Source organism: Vigna unguiculata, chromosome 3 (assembly GCF_037176805.1).
Source record: "Vigna unguiculata cultivar grain cowpea cultivar isolate G323 ecotype 2 chromosome 3, ASM3717680v1, whole genome shotgun sequence".
NCBI lineage: Eukaryota > Viridiplantae > Streptophyta > Magnoliopsida > Fabales > Fabaceae > Vigna > Vigna unguiculata.
In genome coordinates this window covers 38,494,185-38,511,217 of record NC_140794.1, presented here as the reverse complement: position 1 = coordinate 38,511,217, position 17,033 = coordinate 38,494,185, and the positions used below count along the sequence as shown (strand labels likewise).

General features: G+C 32.0%; 2 protein-coding genes across 2 annotated transcripts; both read right to left on the bottom strand.

The window, feature by feature from the left end:
• Window positions 1–282: 282 nt before the first annotated feature.
• On the bottom strand, window positions 283–1,997 carry LOC114176674 (large ribosomal subunit protein eL34-like). The gene is made up of 4 exons (XM_028061784.1): window positions 1,798–1,997; window positions 1,601–1,680; window positions 695–804; window positions 283–599 (listed from the first exon to the last, which is right to left on the bottom strand). The coding sequence occupies exons 1-4, from the start codon at window positions 1,874–1,876 to the stop codon at window positions 506–508; spliced, it is 363 nt and encodes a 120-aa protein (XP_027917585.1). The 5' UTR covers window positions 1,877–1,997; the 3' UTR covers window positions 283–505.
• Window positions 1,998–7,927: 5,930 nt separating this feature from the next.
• Window positions 7,928–11,825, bottom strand: LOC114175628 (uncharacterized). The gene is made up of 5 exons (XM_028060393.2): window positions 11,011–11,825; window positions 9,519–10,903; window positions 8,950–9,363; window positions 8,406–8,632; window positions 7,928–8,319 (listed from the first exon to the last, which is right to left on the bottom strand). Exons 1-5 carry the CDS (start codon window positions 11,178–11,180, stop codon window positions 8,062–8,064), a joined length of 2,454 nt encoding a protein of 817 aa, XP_027916194.1. The 5' UTR covers window positions 11,181–11,825; the 3' UTR covers window positions 7,928–8,061.
• Between the last annotated feature and the right edge of the window lie 5,208 nt (window positions 11,826–17,033).

The window sequence follows — 17,033 nt, the reverse complement described above, 5'->3', positions numbered from 1 at the left end:
TCGTACAGAATATGTAGTAGAATGCAAACAGAAGTCATATCCATACCAGTGGTATTTTCAGCAAGATTCACTACTAATATGCAATGCCTTCGTTCGTCCCCACATAAAATCTGGTGTACCACACATTCTACTTACCCACATAACATAAGTCGTCTAAACTAGCCATGCATCTAGTAAAACCAATGGTATTAGTGAACTTGCCCTTTCAAACTTTAAAAACCACTGGTTCGTTTGGTTAAATTGCAGTGACAAAGCAGTGTTATTCTATTCTAGATGAACAGGTTAACGAGCAAGTATCATTTTACTGACAGAAAACGATAATCCAACAAGAAAAAATCGTGACATACAAAATTGTATCATAATGGAGTTGTCGACAAAGTTAACACTAGAATGAGTTCAACACAAACACAAATTAACATGGAAACAGCTCTAATAATAAATTTCATGCTTTACGGTAATCACCAAACCTAAAATCCCTCCAAAAAGATATATCGCTTCATTAAACTCAGCCCTTCAATGCTTGCTTTTCCTTTGCCTTTTGGATCTTCAAGACCTTTTTCACAATCTTTTGCTCTTCAACCAAGAAAGCTCGAATAATTCTACAGAACCAGACACATGATTGAGAAATGTACTCTATCAATTTGCGCAACGAAAATAAACATACCACAGAATAAGAGGATTGATCAAAACAAACCTTTCTCTAACAGCACTGCCAGACAACACACCTCCGTATGCCCGGTTCACAGTCCTCCGGTTTCTGGATAACCTGGATCTCTTGTATTCAGCAGGCCTCAAATGTGGAATCTGCAATTAATTGCCAAGCAAGTATTAATAACAACTAGCAGTGCAAAATTGAAGACTGCTTTAAGAAGAAAACCAGATAGAACAATAATCCTTGCATCATTCATACATAATCTGTAACCAGTCAAAGAAATATGGACCATGCAGTGCAAAATCGAAAACTGCTCTAAAAAGAAAATCAGATAGAACAATACTGAAGGAAAATAATTCGGAATATATACAACAGGTGGATGGCCCCAAAAACCATGATAGTTGAATCGTGAATAGTGTAGAAGAGTATATATAAACATTAAAAATGTAACATATACTTGAATAAATAATTAAATATAAAAGATATATAAATGTGCAAATGAAACAATTAATAACAAAACAATCAAATATTACTAGTATTCTTTCGCTAAGGTTAACACCATTTATTATCCAGGCATGATTCTTTTGGAACAATTTGCCTCAAGGCCTCAAAACCAAAAAATCCTAATTTTCCAGTGTCTTCCGCCCTTTGTATACCTTCATACAAAAGCATACACTACATAATACATCAGAAATTCTTAACCCATCATATCGTGATGATGTACGCAATCAAAAAGATTTATCTACACAATAACTAACTTAAAATTCCAATTACAAAGATACAAGCCGAAGCACGAACCAATCTTTCCCAAGCACATTTACTATCTTTCCATCATATATAATTACTAATTCAATCAAATCATGCATCACGTAGCTTTCAAAAGAACAACATTTTAAAGATCTTTTTGAGAAACAAAATCCTCAAATAAGAAAAAAAAATATTGCATACCCCCTGAATCCTCTTTCCAGTAACAGGGCACTTGGGTCCGCTGGCCCTCTTCTTCGTGCTCTGGTAAACCAGCTTACCACCTACATTTGACAATCAAACACCACAGCACCGCAGCACGTTACACTCAACTGAACCCTGGCGAGCAAAACGACGCAACGTAATAGAAATATACGACTGTAAGGGTGAAGAGAAATTACCGGGGGTCTTAACGACCCTGTGCTGGTTGGATTTTGTGGCATAACTGTGGCGCTTGCGGTAGATGAGACGCTGCACCATTGTTTCCGATCAGCTTCCAAAACCTAGGGTTTCTCTTCCACGGTAGCAGCGGGGAGAGGAAAGGAAGAAGTGCTGCGGTAGTATATAAAATGAGTGTTTTTGCACAACCTAGATCCAAGGGTAGTAAGAGCATCTGCGTTGGATGATATTGGACGGTCACGAATGTTACACGTCGCAATTAGAAAAATGGATTAAATTTTTTATATTCTTCTATAATAATTTACGAGTAATTTTGTTTGTTTTATATTTATAGATATAATATAAAATAAAATAATTAAAATTAATATATATATATATATATATATGTGTGTGTAAGCAGATAATTATTTTAAATAATTTTTTATTAAACTAAATATTATAGAAATATATAATATTTAATTACCCAAATATATTATATGCTAATTTAATAATAATAATAGTTATATTTATTATAAACAATTAAAGTTACTATTAGAAAAAAAATACATAAAATATATTATTTTAATTTTAATAAAAATCTATAATAATTAGTTAATTTATTATAAAAAATTTAACAACCATAATAACCATTTTAAAAAATTATGAATGACATATATTAATTATGCGAAAATTATAAATTTCAATGATTAAATTTAAGAAGACTTATATATAAAGATTAAATTTGTACAAAACTTTGCTATGTGTTTGTCATTCGTTGTTTATCATGTGTTCAAGTTTGAACCATTATTGTTGGATTCAGTTCTTGTTTAAGACTATGTTCCTAGGTTTGCATTCCCCTCTTCTTAACACTAAAAATGATATGATGATGTTTTCATTTATTTCTTTTTGTATATGTATCGTAAAATCTTGAAAAAATCGCATGAAAATTTATATTGTTTGCTTTTTGCTTGTTTTTGGTTCGTATGGAAATAAATGATTTTTTTAATACCACAAGTTGTTTAGAACCGAAGAATATAACTAAATAGGCTTTAACTATTTTTCAAGATCGAAACCTATTCCTTTTTTTTTAATTGTCTTGGGCTTCTGTTTTAAAGATAATTGAAGTCCAAAGTCGAAGTTTATGCTTTGGTTTAAAATCGAAGTTAAAAGATCATTTTTTACCTAGCTTTGATATGTTTCGGTTTAGGAACCAAAGTACAATGTCGGAAATAATCAATATTAAAACCCTTTATTGTAGTAGTGTTAAAGATATGAACTATTTACACATATAAGACTTACCAAAAATTTACGATTTACCTTTAAAATTACAAAAAACAAAAAGCTTCAAGAATGTATAATGATGGAAACTTTATAATAATATGTACATAAATATACTTCATGAATAAAAATAATCAATATTGCTACAATTACCTATATATTTTGAAAAAGGTTTAAAATTTCAAAATTTTCAAAGAAGGTCTTGATACATGAATAACCAACCCAATTTATACTCATTTAAGTGTCATTAGTATGGTTAGCATACTTGTTAAAATACAACATGTCATTTCACTCATGAAATAGAGTATTACATTGGAATGTTGAGAAAAAGTCAAGTAATTTTCTAAAAGTTTTAATCCAAAGACAATATACAAACATTTAGTTAGAACAAACATTTTTGTGACACTTATATATAGAAGCCCATCATTTACATTATTATCTATTTATGAAAATAAATTCTTATGTGTGTATAAGCTCTTAATTCTTTCCTTCTTTAAAGTTGATAGTGCTTAAAAAATTTCATCTCTCCAATGACATCTAATGAAATATGTTTTCATTGTATAACCTTCACCTTTATCTGAAGTTTAATCAAGAGAAGGAGTCTTGTATTTCATATTCACTCAATTGGGTGAAAAACCTTGTAAAAACATGAAAAGAGTTTGTATACTTATTCTATAGATACTATTAAAAAAATACATATTTCCTACCAATTTCATTTTAATTTATTTTATAGGAAATATTTATAAATTTTGTTATGAAAAAAAAAATGCATGGAATTGCTGCCAATTTTTTTGCAAAATATTTTGTATAAAACACTTTTCGCAACAAATTTTGTAGGAAATACTTGCGAATTTTATAATTTTGTAGGAAATAATTACCTATAAAGGAATTATTTGCCAATTTAGATCCTTAGAAAAAATAGCAGGAAAAAAAAATTCTTGCTAATTTTTTTAACAAATTTGCAAGAAAATTTCCATGTAATATGGGGATTTTAGCAGTAAGAGACATTGTGTAGTCCTTGCTAAACTTCAATAGAGTTTAGTGATAGGATAAAAAGGTTTTGTACTCTTGTAAGCTAGAAGTGACAATGAGAATACTAGTAAACATTTATTGTTTAGTGGAACCCTTTGAAATTTGCACCTGATAATTAGACATAACTCAAGTTTATAATGAAATAGTATAAAACCTAAAGTGTTTAACGTTTCTCACATTGTTTCTCTTAATCGTATGTTAAAACATCTTAAGAAAACTTTTGTGATCATGATTATAAAACCTTTAAGGTGACCCTTCAAGCATCTAATTGAACAAGTTGTAACCATATTCAAAGCAACGTTTTAAACTATTTAAACCCTCTTTCTAGAGTTAATTTTATTTTTCTTTTCTAACTTATACTCTCTTACCAAACAAAGATGCAAGACATATGATATACTAATCCTTTGATTAAAACATTGCAGTAACTTTTGGTTGTTAAAATCTGTCAAGACATTTAGAATTTTGACATTCAATTATTCTTTCTCAAACATTCTTCTTAAACCAATGAAGTAATTTGTTATATGTGAGTATATTTTCTAAAATATGAGATTCCTTGATATAACATAAACATTTCATAGGCTTGGACAATTATATGCTTTCTTACCCTTTTAACACCCATAGTTCGTTTGTAAATATATTGAGATTTTTCTTTTTTTCTTTTTTGCAATTTCATTTCAATCACTTTGTGATTTTTCTTGTTTAAAGGAATTTGAAAACGAAAGTCATGAAAAGCTCCTGGTGAAGACCAACATTGATAAAGAGGATTGGGTTCATTGATAAAGATTGTTGAAGAGGACTAGTAAGGATCATTTTCGAACACGCATTAACGAAGCGAATGAAATCGAATTTGCGGTTAAAAATGACACAAGTACAAGTAAGGTTATTGTTTTTGTGTTTGTTTTGATGGGAAAATTAGGAGTTTTACCGGTGTACATTGTTGTTCTTTATTTGCATTTCATGTGTGGTTGTTAACGGTGTCGATCATCATTGTAGGTTTGGGTTGCATTACGATTATGTTGGTTCTATTTAGTTTGATTGATAGTTATATAAAAATACAGGACATGGGTTTGAATGTAGTGTTTCATCACATGGGGAAGTTCGTAAGGAGCAAGAAGAGGGAATTTTGTTATGAGGGTGGAAAGAACCATTTGGTACGAGGTGTCGATCTTGATATGTAGTCTTAGACATTCCTTATTAAAAGTTCGCATTTAGTTGTAAGGCCCACTTATATTTTAGCCCTAATATTTAAGGGCTGCCCCAAAATCTAATGGGTCTGAGGGCTAGCCTATAGGGTGTTCAAGGCCCCTAAGGCAACCAAACCCCTTTCACTTCTGTCATTCTTGCAAAAATAGTACTCTCACACTCTTCTTTTCCTCACAAAGGCTCTACTAGGGTTTAGCCCCAATTTTGGTCAAGTAGCTCAATCTCATTTTCTTGCTCCATGTAAGTTATTCTCCAGCTCATACTTCTCCTCTCTAAGCATATTTTCGTATTTTCAGTTAGGGTTTCGTAGTAAGCTCATTTTAAAATATATTCTGCTATCTTGTTCAGTTCACAAATCTGTTCCGTGAGCTGTCGTGCTCAACTGTTGGGTGTCGAAGTCCTTGCTAGCTTATTTCCAGGTAAGGGAAGCTAGGGTTCCGCATTTAAATGTACTTATGCTTGCGTTTCAGTTCTATTTTGTGCTCTTTAGTGATTTTATGGCTTTTAAGTTAATACGAACATGTATTGTGCCTTGCTCTGGATAACTTTTGTGCTGGCTTGCGTGAACAGTGGCGGAGATTTGATAATCTCGTCCAAGCGAGTGGATCTCGCCTAAGCGAGAGTATCAGAAAACCCACTCAGGTGTTGCACGAGCTATCGCTCAGGCGACGAGCTCCTATTTTGAGTGAGAGCCCATCTCGCTCAGGCGAGGAGGTCTCACCTAAGCGAGAGAGCGCGACAACACCATTGTTCCCCTTTTCGAGCTCTCGCCTAGGCGAAGGGAGCTCGCCTGAGCGAGAACCTTCAACCTGAGCGAGAGCTAGGCGAGAATGCGTTCTTGTTTTGTTTACTTCTCTATTCTTGGATGAAGGTCACATGTTTAGTTGGATTATTGTGTTAAAGCATGTTTTGAGTGATGTTGCATGTATGGAATGGTTCATGGGCTGAATATGATGAGTTTGGTATGATTTTGGTATGGAATATGAATGAAGGTTGGTTATAAATGTTGACATGAGATTGGTATGCATGACAAGTACACTCTTGGTTGGTGAAACATGATTTGTATGTGGTTAGGGCATAATTCCACGATAGTTTCGTGGTGGTGCCTCATTGGTTAGGGTGTAATTCCATGAATCTCTAGCTGAGATCTCATGGTGGTGTCTCAGTTGGTCAAGATGTAATTCCATGACTCCTGTTAGTAGGAGTTCATGATGGGGCCTCATTTATATAATTTAGTAAGGATTCAAGGTAAGGATCACATCCTGACACTCTAAAGAGTTAGTTAGTCACACATAAAGCGTACTGACTCGAGTGGTGAAAGTAGTAGGAGGCCTGAAACACTTTAAAGGCTAACCTTGTGTGTGGGGGAAAGAAACACTGTAACAATTAGCTCGGTAGAGCAGGGAAGGCCGTTACAAGTGCAAGCATCCGCTAAATCCGACTAATTATATGTATCTGGATGAGTCGCGTCTTGAGTCTTAGTGTATTGTTTGCAAGTCATAACATGATCGCTTGACATATGCATCTTGGACTATGAAATTGTATGTAACTGCATAATAAATCATTTTCTGCTTTAGCTTACCCTTTGCTTGTTTGATTGTTATATGTGTGGTCTTCTCTCTTTGCGGTGATCATCAATTTATTGATGTGAGCATATGCGAGAAATCCTCGTGGTCAACATGGAAATGGTGACTCCGCTGCATAGCCTGTTTGGGCTAGATTCCTTTCGCTTGGGTTTTTCTTTTAGGGCTACGACCATTGTATTGTCTTGCCTCTAGGTTTCATTTTGTACTACTGTGGATCTCTTTACTATACCTTGTATTGGCATCATGGTGTGTCTTGTCTTCTCTCTAGTACCTTGGATACTTGTAGGAGTAACGTTATACTCCGAAACTTTGCTCTTCATATTATAATGTGTGACATGTCGTTTAAGTAAGTTTATTTATTAAATAGGACGTTACATTAGTACTGAATTCGAATGTTAAGAATGACCAATGATGTACTCTATGTCTAGATGCACAATCAATTAGTTGTTTATTATAGTCTAGGTTCTAATACTGTATCCAATGATTAGATACCACAAATATGCAATCAATACTTATTATATAATTAAGATTGAGAATATAACATGATAGTATGGAAAAGAAATATATTGAATAGCAGAAATCACGAGTTAAGGTACATTAAGTCTAACCCCCGTGAATAAAAGAGTTAATTACTCCTATACATTCTGAAAACTGAAAAAGAATAATGATGAATGTGTTGAGCCTCCAGAACTAGTTTCCACCAAAGAATTAAGTTCTCTCTCTCCCCCAATAGAGGAGGTATATTCCCCAAAAAGATGTATTTGTTTAACTCTGTAGAGTCTTCTAATTAAAAACTTTTAAAACTGGATCGAGCCTGAAATTTGTACTTGAATTTGTAGTTCAAGTAACTAACTATATTGATAATTATTATTGTTAATAACTTTTTAAATCTCTAAGTGAAGATATACATATTTATCACAGTGAGAACCTTTGTTGTTGCTATACTAAAAAGAATTAATATAATGTCTAAGTTAACAAAACATAACGAAAAAAATTGTTAAAAGGAAATTCTTCCTTACACCTCCCCTCAAACACGCACCAAAATGAAATCAAATTTGATCCCAAAACTGATTTACTATTCCATCACCATGTCAACATGATGTATAACATAACTAGTGTATAATTTTCTGCGAAAGCAGGTTTCTATACATCCAAGAATATATGTACTGGAAGGGCTACATGAATCAATCAACAAGGAAAAAACAAAAGAGAAGGCTCCACTTGAACCTTTCTGCCAACAAAATTGATTCGGCTCAACTTTTCATTACACCACATTAGTTGATCTTTTCTCAACTTTTTCATGTGCAACACCCTTGACACCAATCTCAATCCCACTTGAGCAAGCAACTGTTCTTGATCAAGTTGAATCTGATCTTCATTGTGTTTTTGGAACTTTCTCACTATACAATTCCCACTCCTTACTATGTCTTTTAGCTTTCTCTCCTTCTGCAACATTCATGGTCAATTATAATCATCTTACAGTGTCAAGCAACATATTAAAAATGTAAATCTTTCTACAAGAAAAAACAAACCTTTTGCAATTGAGTTCGAACATTCCCAAGAAGATCAGAAACCGCTACGTCCTTGAGATCAATTCCTGTTTTATGAGAAGCTTTGATGACATTGCTATAGTCTTTATCTGCTCTCACAAATTCCCAGAACACTTGCATAGACTCTTTGATGATTTTTCCCAACCTTTCGCTATTGATTGCACACTCTTCACCCAACTTGATTATCTTTTTGTCTTTCGTATTGTCATCTGTACATAGTCATAAAAGCATAGTTAATTACAAATATAACATCTCACTTGTGTTTGTGCGTGTACTTTTAAATACTTTCTGTTGGTTCATAATTTAAAAAACTTAGTACGATGTAGACATTGACATTACATATCATCTCTTGTTGATGTGATATACTTAAAAAGTAGGGCATGCCTTCTTAAATAGTAGTAAAGACAATTAAAATAAATAAATAAGTTTAGAAAATAAGCTAAAAATATTTTTTTTTTCATAAACCTATATCAATAATTTGTAATGAAAGGAGTAAAATTAGAATTGAAGTTAAGCTTTCTGTTACCTTTAATGGGTGGAACTTGCAGCAGGTTACGAATGACACAACGGTTGTTGTTGTAGTTTTGAATTCTTGGACCTTGATATGGTTCATCTTCCAAAAAGCGTTGCATGAGGACCTGAAAGAGTTGAAATTCAGCCGCCACAAGATTATAGCTACGACGCCATTGAGAATCATATTGTTGTAACTCTTTAACTTTCTTGTGCTGCCAACACAAAATTTCCCACGAGAGGCAAACTTGCCCAACATACACCAATTCCAAATCTCTGTGCAGATCTTCAACAAACTTCAGTATTGGATCAGATATCTGATTCAGTGCCTTGCGTGGCCACAAATTTTGAGATATTAGAGGCTTCACACCTTGGACGGTGGATTTTGGGATTATAAACAATTTTGGAGGGTCTTTTAGTTGAAGAAGTCCTACACACAGCAGCAAAGTCCGTGATCATGTCAATCACTAACCAAGAACAAGTTTATTGCCAAAGAAATAAATGAAAAACTCAATGAAAGAATAGATCATGTCCCAATCTAAGGTGAAATGCATGCAAATGAAATGAAATTAACTTGGTCCTCACCAATTGCATGCATGGTCTGGTAATTCAAAACATCCAGTTTCCGAGTTTTCTCTGCATAGCACCTATAAACCTTTTGAATTTCAACAATGTGATCTTTGAATTCTATCTTCTTTTCGATCTTCAGTGGCTTTAGATCCTCAACAACTTTTGGAGACTCTGCTTCTTCTTCCTCTTCTAAAATAGTGGCAAGCCCTCCTTGTCTTGCATTTTTAAGTTCCATTCTCAATTGTTCCACTACCGCATCGTTCTCCCATTCAAAGTCATCGTCATCTTCTTCTTCTTCGTCAAAATCTGATTCATCCCATTTATCTTCCCACATGGTGTCTTCTCCATGGTATGAAGAACTTTCCTTTTCATTTTTGTCCTCAACAAGATCAAAATTGAGATCGCGTGAGACTTCATTGTCATGCGAATATTGAGATTCTTCACGAAATTCATCAGTATTCTCCTCAGGGCTCTCAGTACCAAATCCTTCACAAAAATGGTTTGAACTAAGAACTTCAAGTGTTACCGAATAGTCATTGTTGTTGTTGCTGCATGATTCTGACCCGGAATCAGATTGAAATGTGCTATCGTTTAGAACGTCATCATCAAATGAATCACTTGAACAAAATGCATTACTTTGAAAGCTTGGATCAGAAGTGGAATTGGATGTGAGGTTTGTCTGTTCTTCTTCTTGAGAAACAAGGCCTTTCTCCAAATTACGCTCTGAAGATTCAATTTTTGAAATATTTTCATTACTGGAAAATAGATTACGGGAAACATTTGGAGCTATATAATTTTGTCGGAAACTGAAGGTCAGCATACTTGGTTCTTCTATCAAATCATCGGCTTCAAAATTTGTGAAGAAGGAATCTTTTGTTTGTTCTTCTTCGTCTTCTCGAAGTAAATTGGAATCTGCCCCCGTGGAAACAGAGCTTTCGGTTTCATCTTCACTTATTTTCGTAACATCTTCATGAACGCACGAGACGGTTTCCATGGAAACAGACCCCTCTATTTCTCCTTCTCTTCTTTTTCCACGTTCACACATATCCAAGTCTTTCTCCTCCAAAACAGAGCAATCTGTTTCCCCTTCTAATTTCTTTACATCTTGATGAAAATCAGAGTTTATCTCCCTTAAAACAGAGGACTTTGTTTCTCCTTGTAAATTATCAGCATCTTCATGAATATTTGCATCGGATTCCTTCTCAAATAAAACAGGGCACTTTGTTTCTCCTTCTCTTTCATCAATTGCTACATAAAAATTATCAAAGATCGGAAATAGCAAATTAGCTAACTCCTCTGCGATCCCGTCAATGTTAGAATCTTCAATCTGATTCCTCTTGGTTTGATCGAGTGGATCATGTTGAATAAGGTGTTCGCTTTTCCTGTCTTCTGTATGAAATCTGAAACATGAAATAAAGGGAATCAGTATTCAATTTTCCAGTTACTTAGCAAAAAAATAAAATAAAAACTCTTAATACAATAACCCAAATGAGAAAATTCATCAAACCTGAAGATATGTCTGAGAATCAAACCCAAGGAATACAGCACATAGTTGTAGAAGAAAACCCGAAGAGAAGCCAAAGCCCAAACCACGTTTTCATAAACAAAACCATTTCCAAAAGACAAGTTGATAGATTCAATGTGTGTTTTGAGCATAACGAGGTTTCTAGCACCCATCAATGCTCAACTAAGCCGAACCCACTCCACCACTAAGATTTTATTCTTACTTCCAGAAAGATTTCAAACCAAGTTATAAGAAGGAGACTTGGGAACAAGAAAATTTCCCCATCGAACGAGTCACTATTAGACAGTGAACTCTCGTCACTGATGCACACCCAAATCGGTGGCAGAATAATATCTCGGCATAACTTGATTTTTGGGCCTAAATATGCGAGATTAGGCATATATTTTGTGAGAAAGCAACAAGAGGGTTTGCTTTTTTCCAAATGAATAAGAATCTGATGTGGTCAATTGGTATCGCTGTACGAACGGTTTGCAGTTTATGTAACAATTTTGTGGTACATTTTCTGTGTCCTATTAGCTTGAAACGTGTAAGATGTTGGGACTTATGAGTGTGAAGGTTGATTAAAGTGACCACTGTGCTTGGATTTAAGGCAATTTGTGAGGCATTTTTTATTTGGTTTTCTTAGGTTGGACTCAGTCGGTGATCTTTGGATTCATAAGTCAATGGTTTTTAGCCGGTGTGGAAAGTTGAAGGTTTCTTCTTCGTGTATTTGGGTGAAACAGTATTCGAGTATCACTTTCTGAAACTAAGTCCAAAACCTGCCCCCACTGCTTGGATTTCAGGAAAAAAAAAAAAAAAAACCCACCTGCAAGTAGAAGCAATGAATGAAGAATCCATTTAAGAATAAAAACGTAACTTGCCCAGTACATACCCTTTTGCACTCACTTTATTTTCTCTCAGTAAAAAGGTAAACTTTTAAACACGCCAATTGCGGAAATAACGTGTAAAAGTTAAAAGGGTGAAATGAAATGGATTTGAGTATGTAATTAAAGAGTAAAATTGTCGGAAAAAGCATAACTTGTTAGAAGTTCACTTACTTCGTTGAGGTTCAAGTGTTTGAAGAAGGTCCACAGGTTTTGTGTAGTAGTTTCATGGCAGAAGTTGAAGACCCTGATATTTGAATCACAACGATTCATCAAATGAAGCTAAGATAGCTGTTGTCATATATTAGGTACCAAAAACAAAAGTGCAATGCAAATAGAGGTGCCCATTTTTCATGTTTACTTAAATATGTTGTTTGGTGAATACAAAAAGTTATTAATATTATATTCACGATCACACTAACAAACCAAAATCTGAGAAATAATGAATATATGGTATAATGGTATGCAGCAGCGTCTCCACGAATGAAAAATTAGCTTCAGATTTCGTTAACAAAGATGAGTATGCTTAATTAGCTTCAAATTTTTTAAATAATTAATCGTTTTGGTGAAATTTCCATTTTTATTTTTGTCTATACCTCTTGCAATATTTTTTTAGAAAAAATCAAGATATTCAATTTTATAGTACTGAAATAGAATTTTAAAATTTCAAGATTAATACAATATTCTTTTCGATTGTATTGCTTAAAGTTTTCAATTGCTCAATTATACAGTTTTAAAATTACAGTCTTACTGATAAAAATATTAATATCTAATAGTATCATATAAGAAAAGTCCAATTAATGATAAATCTCGCTTTACAATATTTAACAAATTTAAGGTCTTAAATGATTTGGAATGTAAGACAAGTATTGTTTTATTTGGGGAATAAATTATTTAAACGATTGAATATATTTTAAATACATGATTAATCAATCATAATTATATATTCCATGTTAAAAACGTATCATATCGGAGAACTTTGTGAACGAATTTAAATGAAAGAATAGCCTTAAAATATAATTTTGAATAATGTTTGTGATTATGTATGTCACCAGAAATGTGCAAAAGAATTTGCCGGCATTTCTCATCTGAAGTTTGAAGTCTTTTTTGGGATGGTTGATGTCGCTTTCATACAATCAAAACGCGCTTTTATTGCCATAACAATCATTAAATTATGAAAAACACTTCTTTGGGGGCAATGGTTTAAGCTAGCATAATGTGAATCAGGAACAAATAATCATCCAAATAGTTTGATGACATTGCAAGTATTTATTTTTGGATTTAAATTTTATTTCTATTTCTATTTGCATTTAAATTATGAAGTTTAAACAAAATATTTATAAATCTAGAATATAATCTAAAATATTATGTTTATAAATAATTAACATATCAAAGATGAAATTATTGGGAGTTAATTTTTCACCACATATATTCTTTTATTTTATTTATTTATATTTATTCATCTTGTAATTTATTTACGAGATTATTATCGTTATTATTACCAATAAAATAAAAACAAGAGTGTGTCTAAAATGAAGTATAATTATAAGAAAATCACCATATATATGATTTTCAAGCTATTAAATAAAGAAATTAATTTATTGATTTTCAGAAAACTAATATTTAAAGTAAAAAATTATATTAAAGTTTATTAATTTTACTTCTTTCTTTATTAAATAATAATCAAAGTTCTCCTTTTCAAATGTACAAAATCTGCCTCCAAATAATTTCATTCTAAAACTACATCATTAACATGTTTCTTGTTTATATTCATTGTTTACTTTAATATTTTTTTTTCTACACCAATAATTTTTATCACATATTTTTTTTTACCTAATAAAATCAAATCCTACTACATTCAATCATATATAATTTCGTTTAGTATATCAAGAATATGTTCACTTAATTAATTCAAGAAATTTCTACACCATAAAATCAAACGAATCATTTGACCAAATCTAAAAATATTATACTGTTAAGTAACTATCAACTTCAATGATAAAATATTCATATTTATCAAATTTTCATTTCATCTCTAAATTTATTCAAATCATTCTAATTTATTTTTCTAATATTATCAATCATATTTTTTTCTTAAAATACCACAAAATCACAGTCCAAAAATCCTCTACATTAACTAAATATTTTCTTATATTCCAAATAAGTTTTTGAACACATAACTATCACATGTTGTTAAAATGCCTTATCTCCTTCAAAAGGCCAAAAAATATTTTCTTTTCTCTACTTTAATTTTAGTACAATTATGACCATAATAATAATAATAATAATATAAAAAATATTTCCTTCCATAATAATAATAATAATAATATAAAAAAATATTTCCTTAGATTTCATATCTTGAAACACTCCATATCACAATCTTTCAAAATATTTTTCTCTTTTCAAGGATTTTTAATTATTTATCTCCAATTCTAACAAACAACTATATTAGAAGATTTTGATTTTATGTATAGTCAGATAAATGATGGAAAATTATTCTTCTAAGTTGTATCAATTATCTTTGTGTCAAATTTTAATTGAATCAAATCGCTGAATAATGAAACTTGAACTATTACGTTGTGAATTAGAATTTTTTTCCCTTAATGACAAGTATTTTTTTGGTCATAAGTTTAGTTTTTGATGGGATAAGTGTTAAAGATAAATTGCTACAAGTGATATCAATTATGTGACAGATATTAGATGGTCAATTATTTCACACAAAAAAAAAAATCTCTTCAAATTTTTCGGTACTTAAATATAACACCCTATAATATCTCACCTTTTCTTTTTATATGCATGGTAAACAGTTTGAATTTAAACTTGAAAATTCTCATGATAACGGTCAAGCTTTTGAAATTTCAAAATTAAAAAAAAATGGTTGGTAATTTATTGTAATTATTTTGACAAATAATGCTTATTAAAATGGAAGTAAATTTTAGTTTCTAGATAAAGCATATACAAATGTTTCATTAATCTCGTATGGTTTATAGTTAAATATTTTGAATACTAATATTTTAACACTATTCTTTTTTTTATTATAATTTGACATCATTTCTCATTACTATTTACTTTCTCTTTTTTTTTTAAAATATAAAAAATTTTGTTAAAAACTATTTTCTTCTTATACAAATTATTAAATGATACAAATTATCAAAGAGATGTTTCTCGAGAAAACCAATGTTATTACTGACATCATTGTTATCCACGAGAGTGGTTTGATCTTAACGGCATGCAAATAGTTGAAGTTGCGTCTCATCCCTATTGCCAAAAGGCACACGACAACATTGGCTATGATATTGAGACTTCAACTCGTGCAACTTTTTTATGGTGTTTGAATTTTGGGCTGGAATGTGGTCTCAACTCTTTGCGTGTTCAAAGGGGTTATGGTGATGAAGTCAATGGAACAAAAAATTAGTTAAACTTCGATCCGTACATGGGTAGGGTTCGTTGAAATGACAATTAAACAAAGTAGGAAATGCTTTGAATATAAATTGCCTTTTCCATGGCTTCTAGAGTATTAATAAATACTTATATTGGAAAGAAAAAAAAAAGTTAGAAAGGGATGCAGCATTGGATGACATGAAAATTGGGAGATAGTGACGAGGTCTTTGTGAAGAAAATTAGACCAATTCTGGCCAAACCTTCATATCTAGAAGTTATGTTCTTCTTATATATACCTTCCTAAGGAATAAACAAAACCACAAATGTTTTGTTTATTTATTTTATTATTCCAATTTTTTTATCGTGATTTTATATTTATTAGAAGTTGTTTTGTACAAAATAAAATATTTATAAACTTTTTTAATCTTGATTCTTATATAATGTAAACTTTTTGGTAAATTTAAACATACTTTTTAGATCTAAATTGTTACTGTAGTGTTAATGATGTAACTTCCCATTTAGTAGATAAATTTAATTAAATAAAATATTTGTATATTTTATAATATTTAAAGGATACAAGGTTTAAAGTACAAAGGATTTTACAGTCATCCAAATATACTAAAGGAGACAAAGGCACTACACAATGTCAGGGACAAAACATAAAAGGTTTAACAAATGTCCAAAAGTTTTGCTCATAAGCAAGGGATTACAAAATAATAAAACTCTTCATATATGGACTCAACAGTGAGCTTAACATCAATCCATGACCAACTAAGTTGCAGCATTCCCGTTGTCACTACGATCACCAAGGGTTCCTATATTTGCTCATACAAAGGAATTGGTGATCATTGCAAAAAGGAAAACCACACAAGAAGACATACACAAGCAGAAAAAGTAAGTTAGATTAAAAAGGTTTTTATCATACAATTAAGCATGCAATTTAGGATTTAAGAATTCATCAATCAACCAAGCATGTGATAGCCAACAACAAGACTCTAAGACTCAATTTATTCGGATACATATAATCAGTCAGATTCACTGGATGCTTGCACTTGTAGTGGTCTTTACTGCTCTGCAGAGCCATTGCCAATGGGTTTCACCCTACCACGTACAAGGTTAGCCTTCAAACATCTAAGGCCATTATCCTGCCAAAGATTAGGGTCTTATGCTACTCTCACCACTTGAGTCAGTCTGCTCTACATGAGACTAACCTAATTATATACACTACGACACCACCATGAAACCTTACCAAGAGATTCATAGAATTACGTCAATCACATATAGCACCACCATGAGATCTCACCAAGATGTTCATGGAATTACGTCCATCACATACGACATCACCATGAGATCTCACCAAGAGTTTCATAGAATTACATCCATCACATCCAACACCACCATGAAATCTCACCAAGAGTTTCATGAAATTACGTTAATCTCATACCATAGCCATCTCTCACCAACCAACCATAGATTTATCGAGCATAACAATCTCATGTCAATATCCAACCGATCGACCAATCATGATTCATGCACTGATTCATACCAAGCAAGTCAATATCACATGAAACATACATAATCACAGATTCATGCCTTTAAAAGTAATTGAATCAATCCACAAGTTAAAGTAAGGAATTAAAATTCTGCAGCAATTATCGCTTAAGCTAGCTAGTCTCGCTTAAGCTAGACTGGTCTCGCTTAAGCTAAAAGTTCTTGCTTAAGCTAAACTGATTTCGCTTAAGCTAAATTGGTCTCGATTAA

Bases quoted from the DNA above. Each gene is read 5' to 3' on its own strand.
- LOC114175628 (XM_028060393.2), bottom strand. From the start codon at position 11,180: ATGGGTGCTAGAAACCTCGTTATGCTCAAAACACACATTGAATCTATC. The intron at 10,904-11,010 runs GTTTGATGAATT...TTCATGTTTCAG, and splicing joins ATTCTCAGACATATCTTCAG to ATTTCATACAGAAGACAGGA. The intron at 8,633-8,949 runs GTAACAGAAAGC...GACTATGTACAG, and splicing joins GCAAGTTCCACCCATTAAAG to ATGACAATACGAAAGACAAA.
- LOC114176674 (XM_028061784.1), bottom strand. From the start codon at position 1,876: ATGGTGCAGCGTCTCATCTACCGCAAGCGCCACAGTTATGCCACAAAA. The intron at 805-1,600 runs GTATGCAATATT...AATTAATTGCAG, and splicing joins CTGGAAAGAGGATTCAGGGG to ATTCCACATTTGAGGCCTGC. The intron at 600-694 runs GTTTGTTTTGAT...CTGGTTCTGTAG, and splicing joins GGCAGTGCTGTTAGAGAAAG to AATTATTCGAGCTTTCTTGG.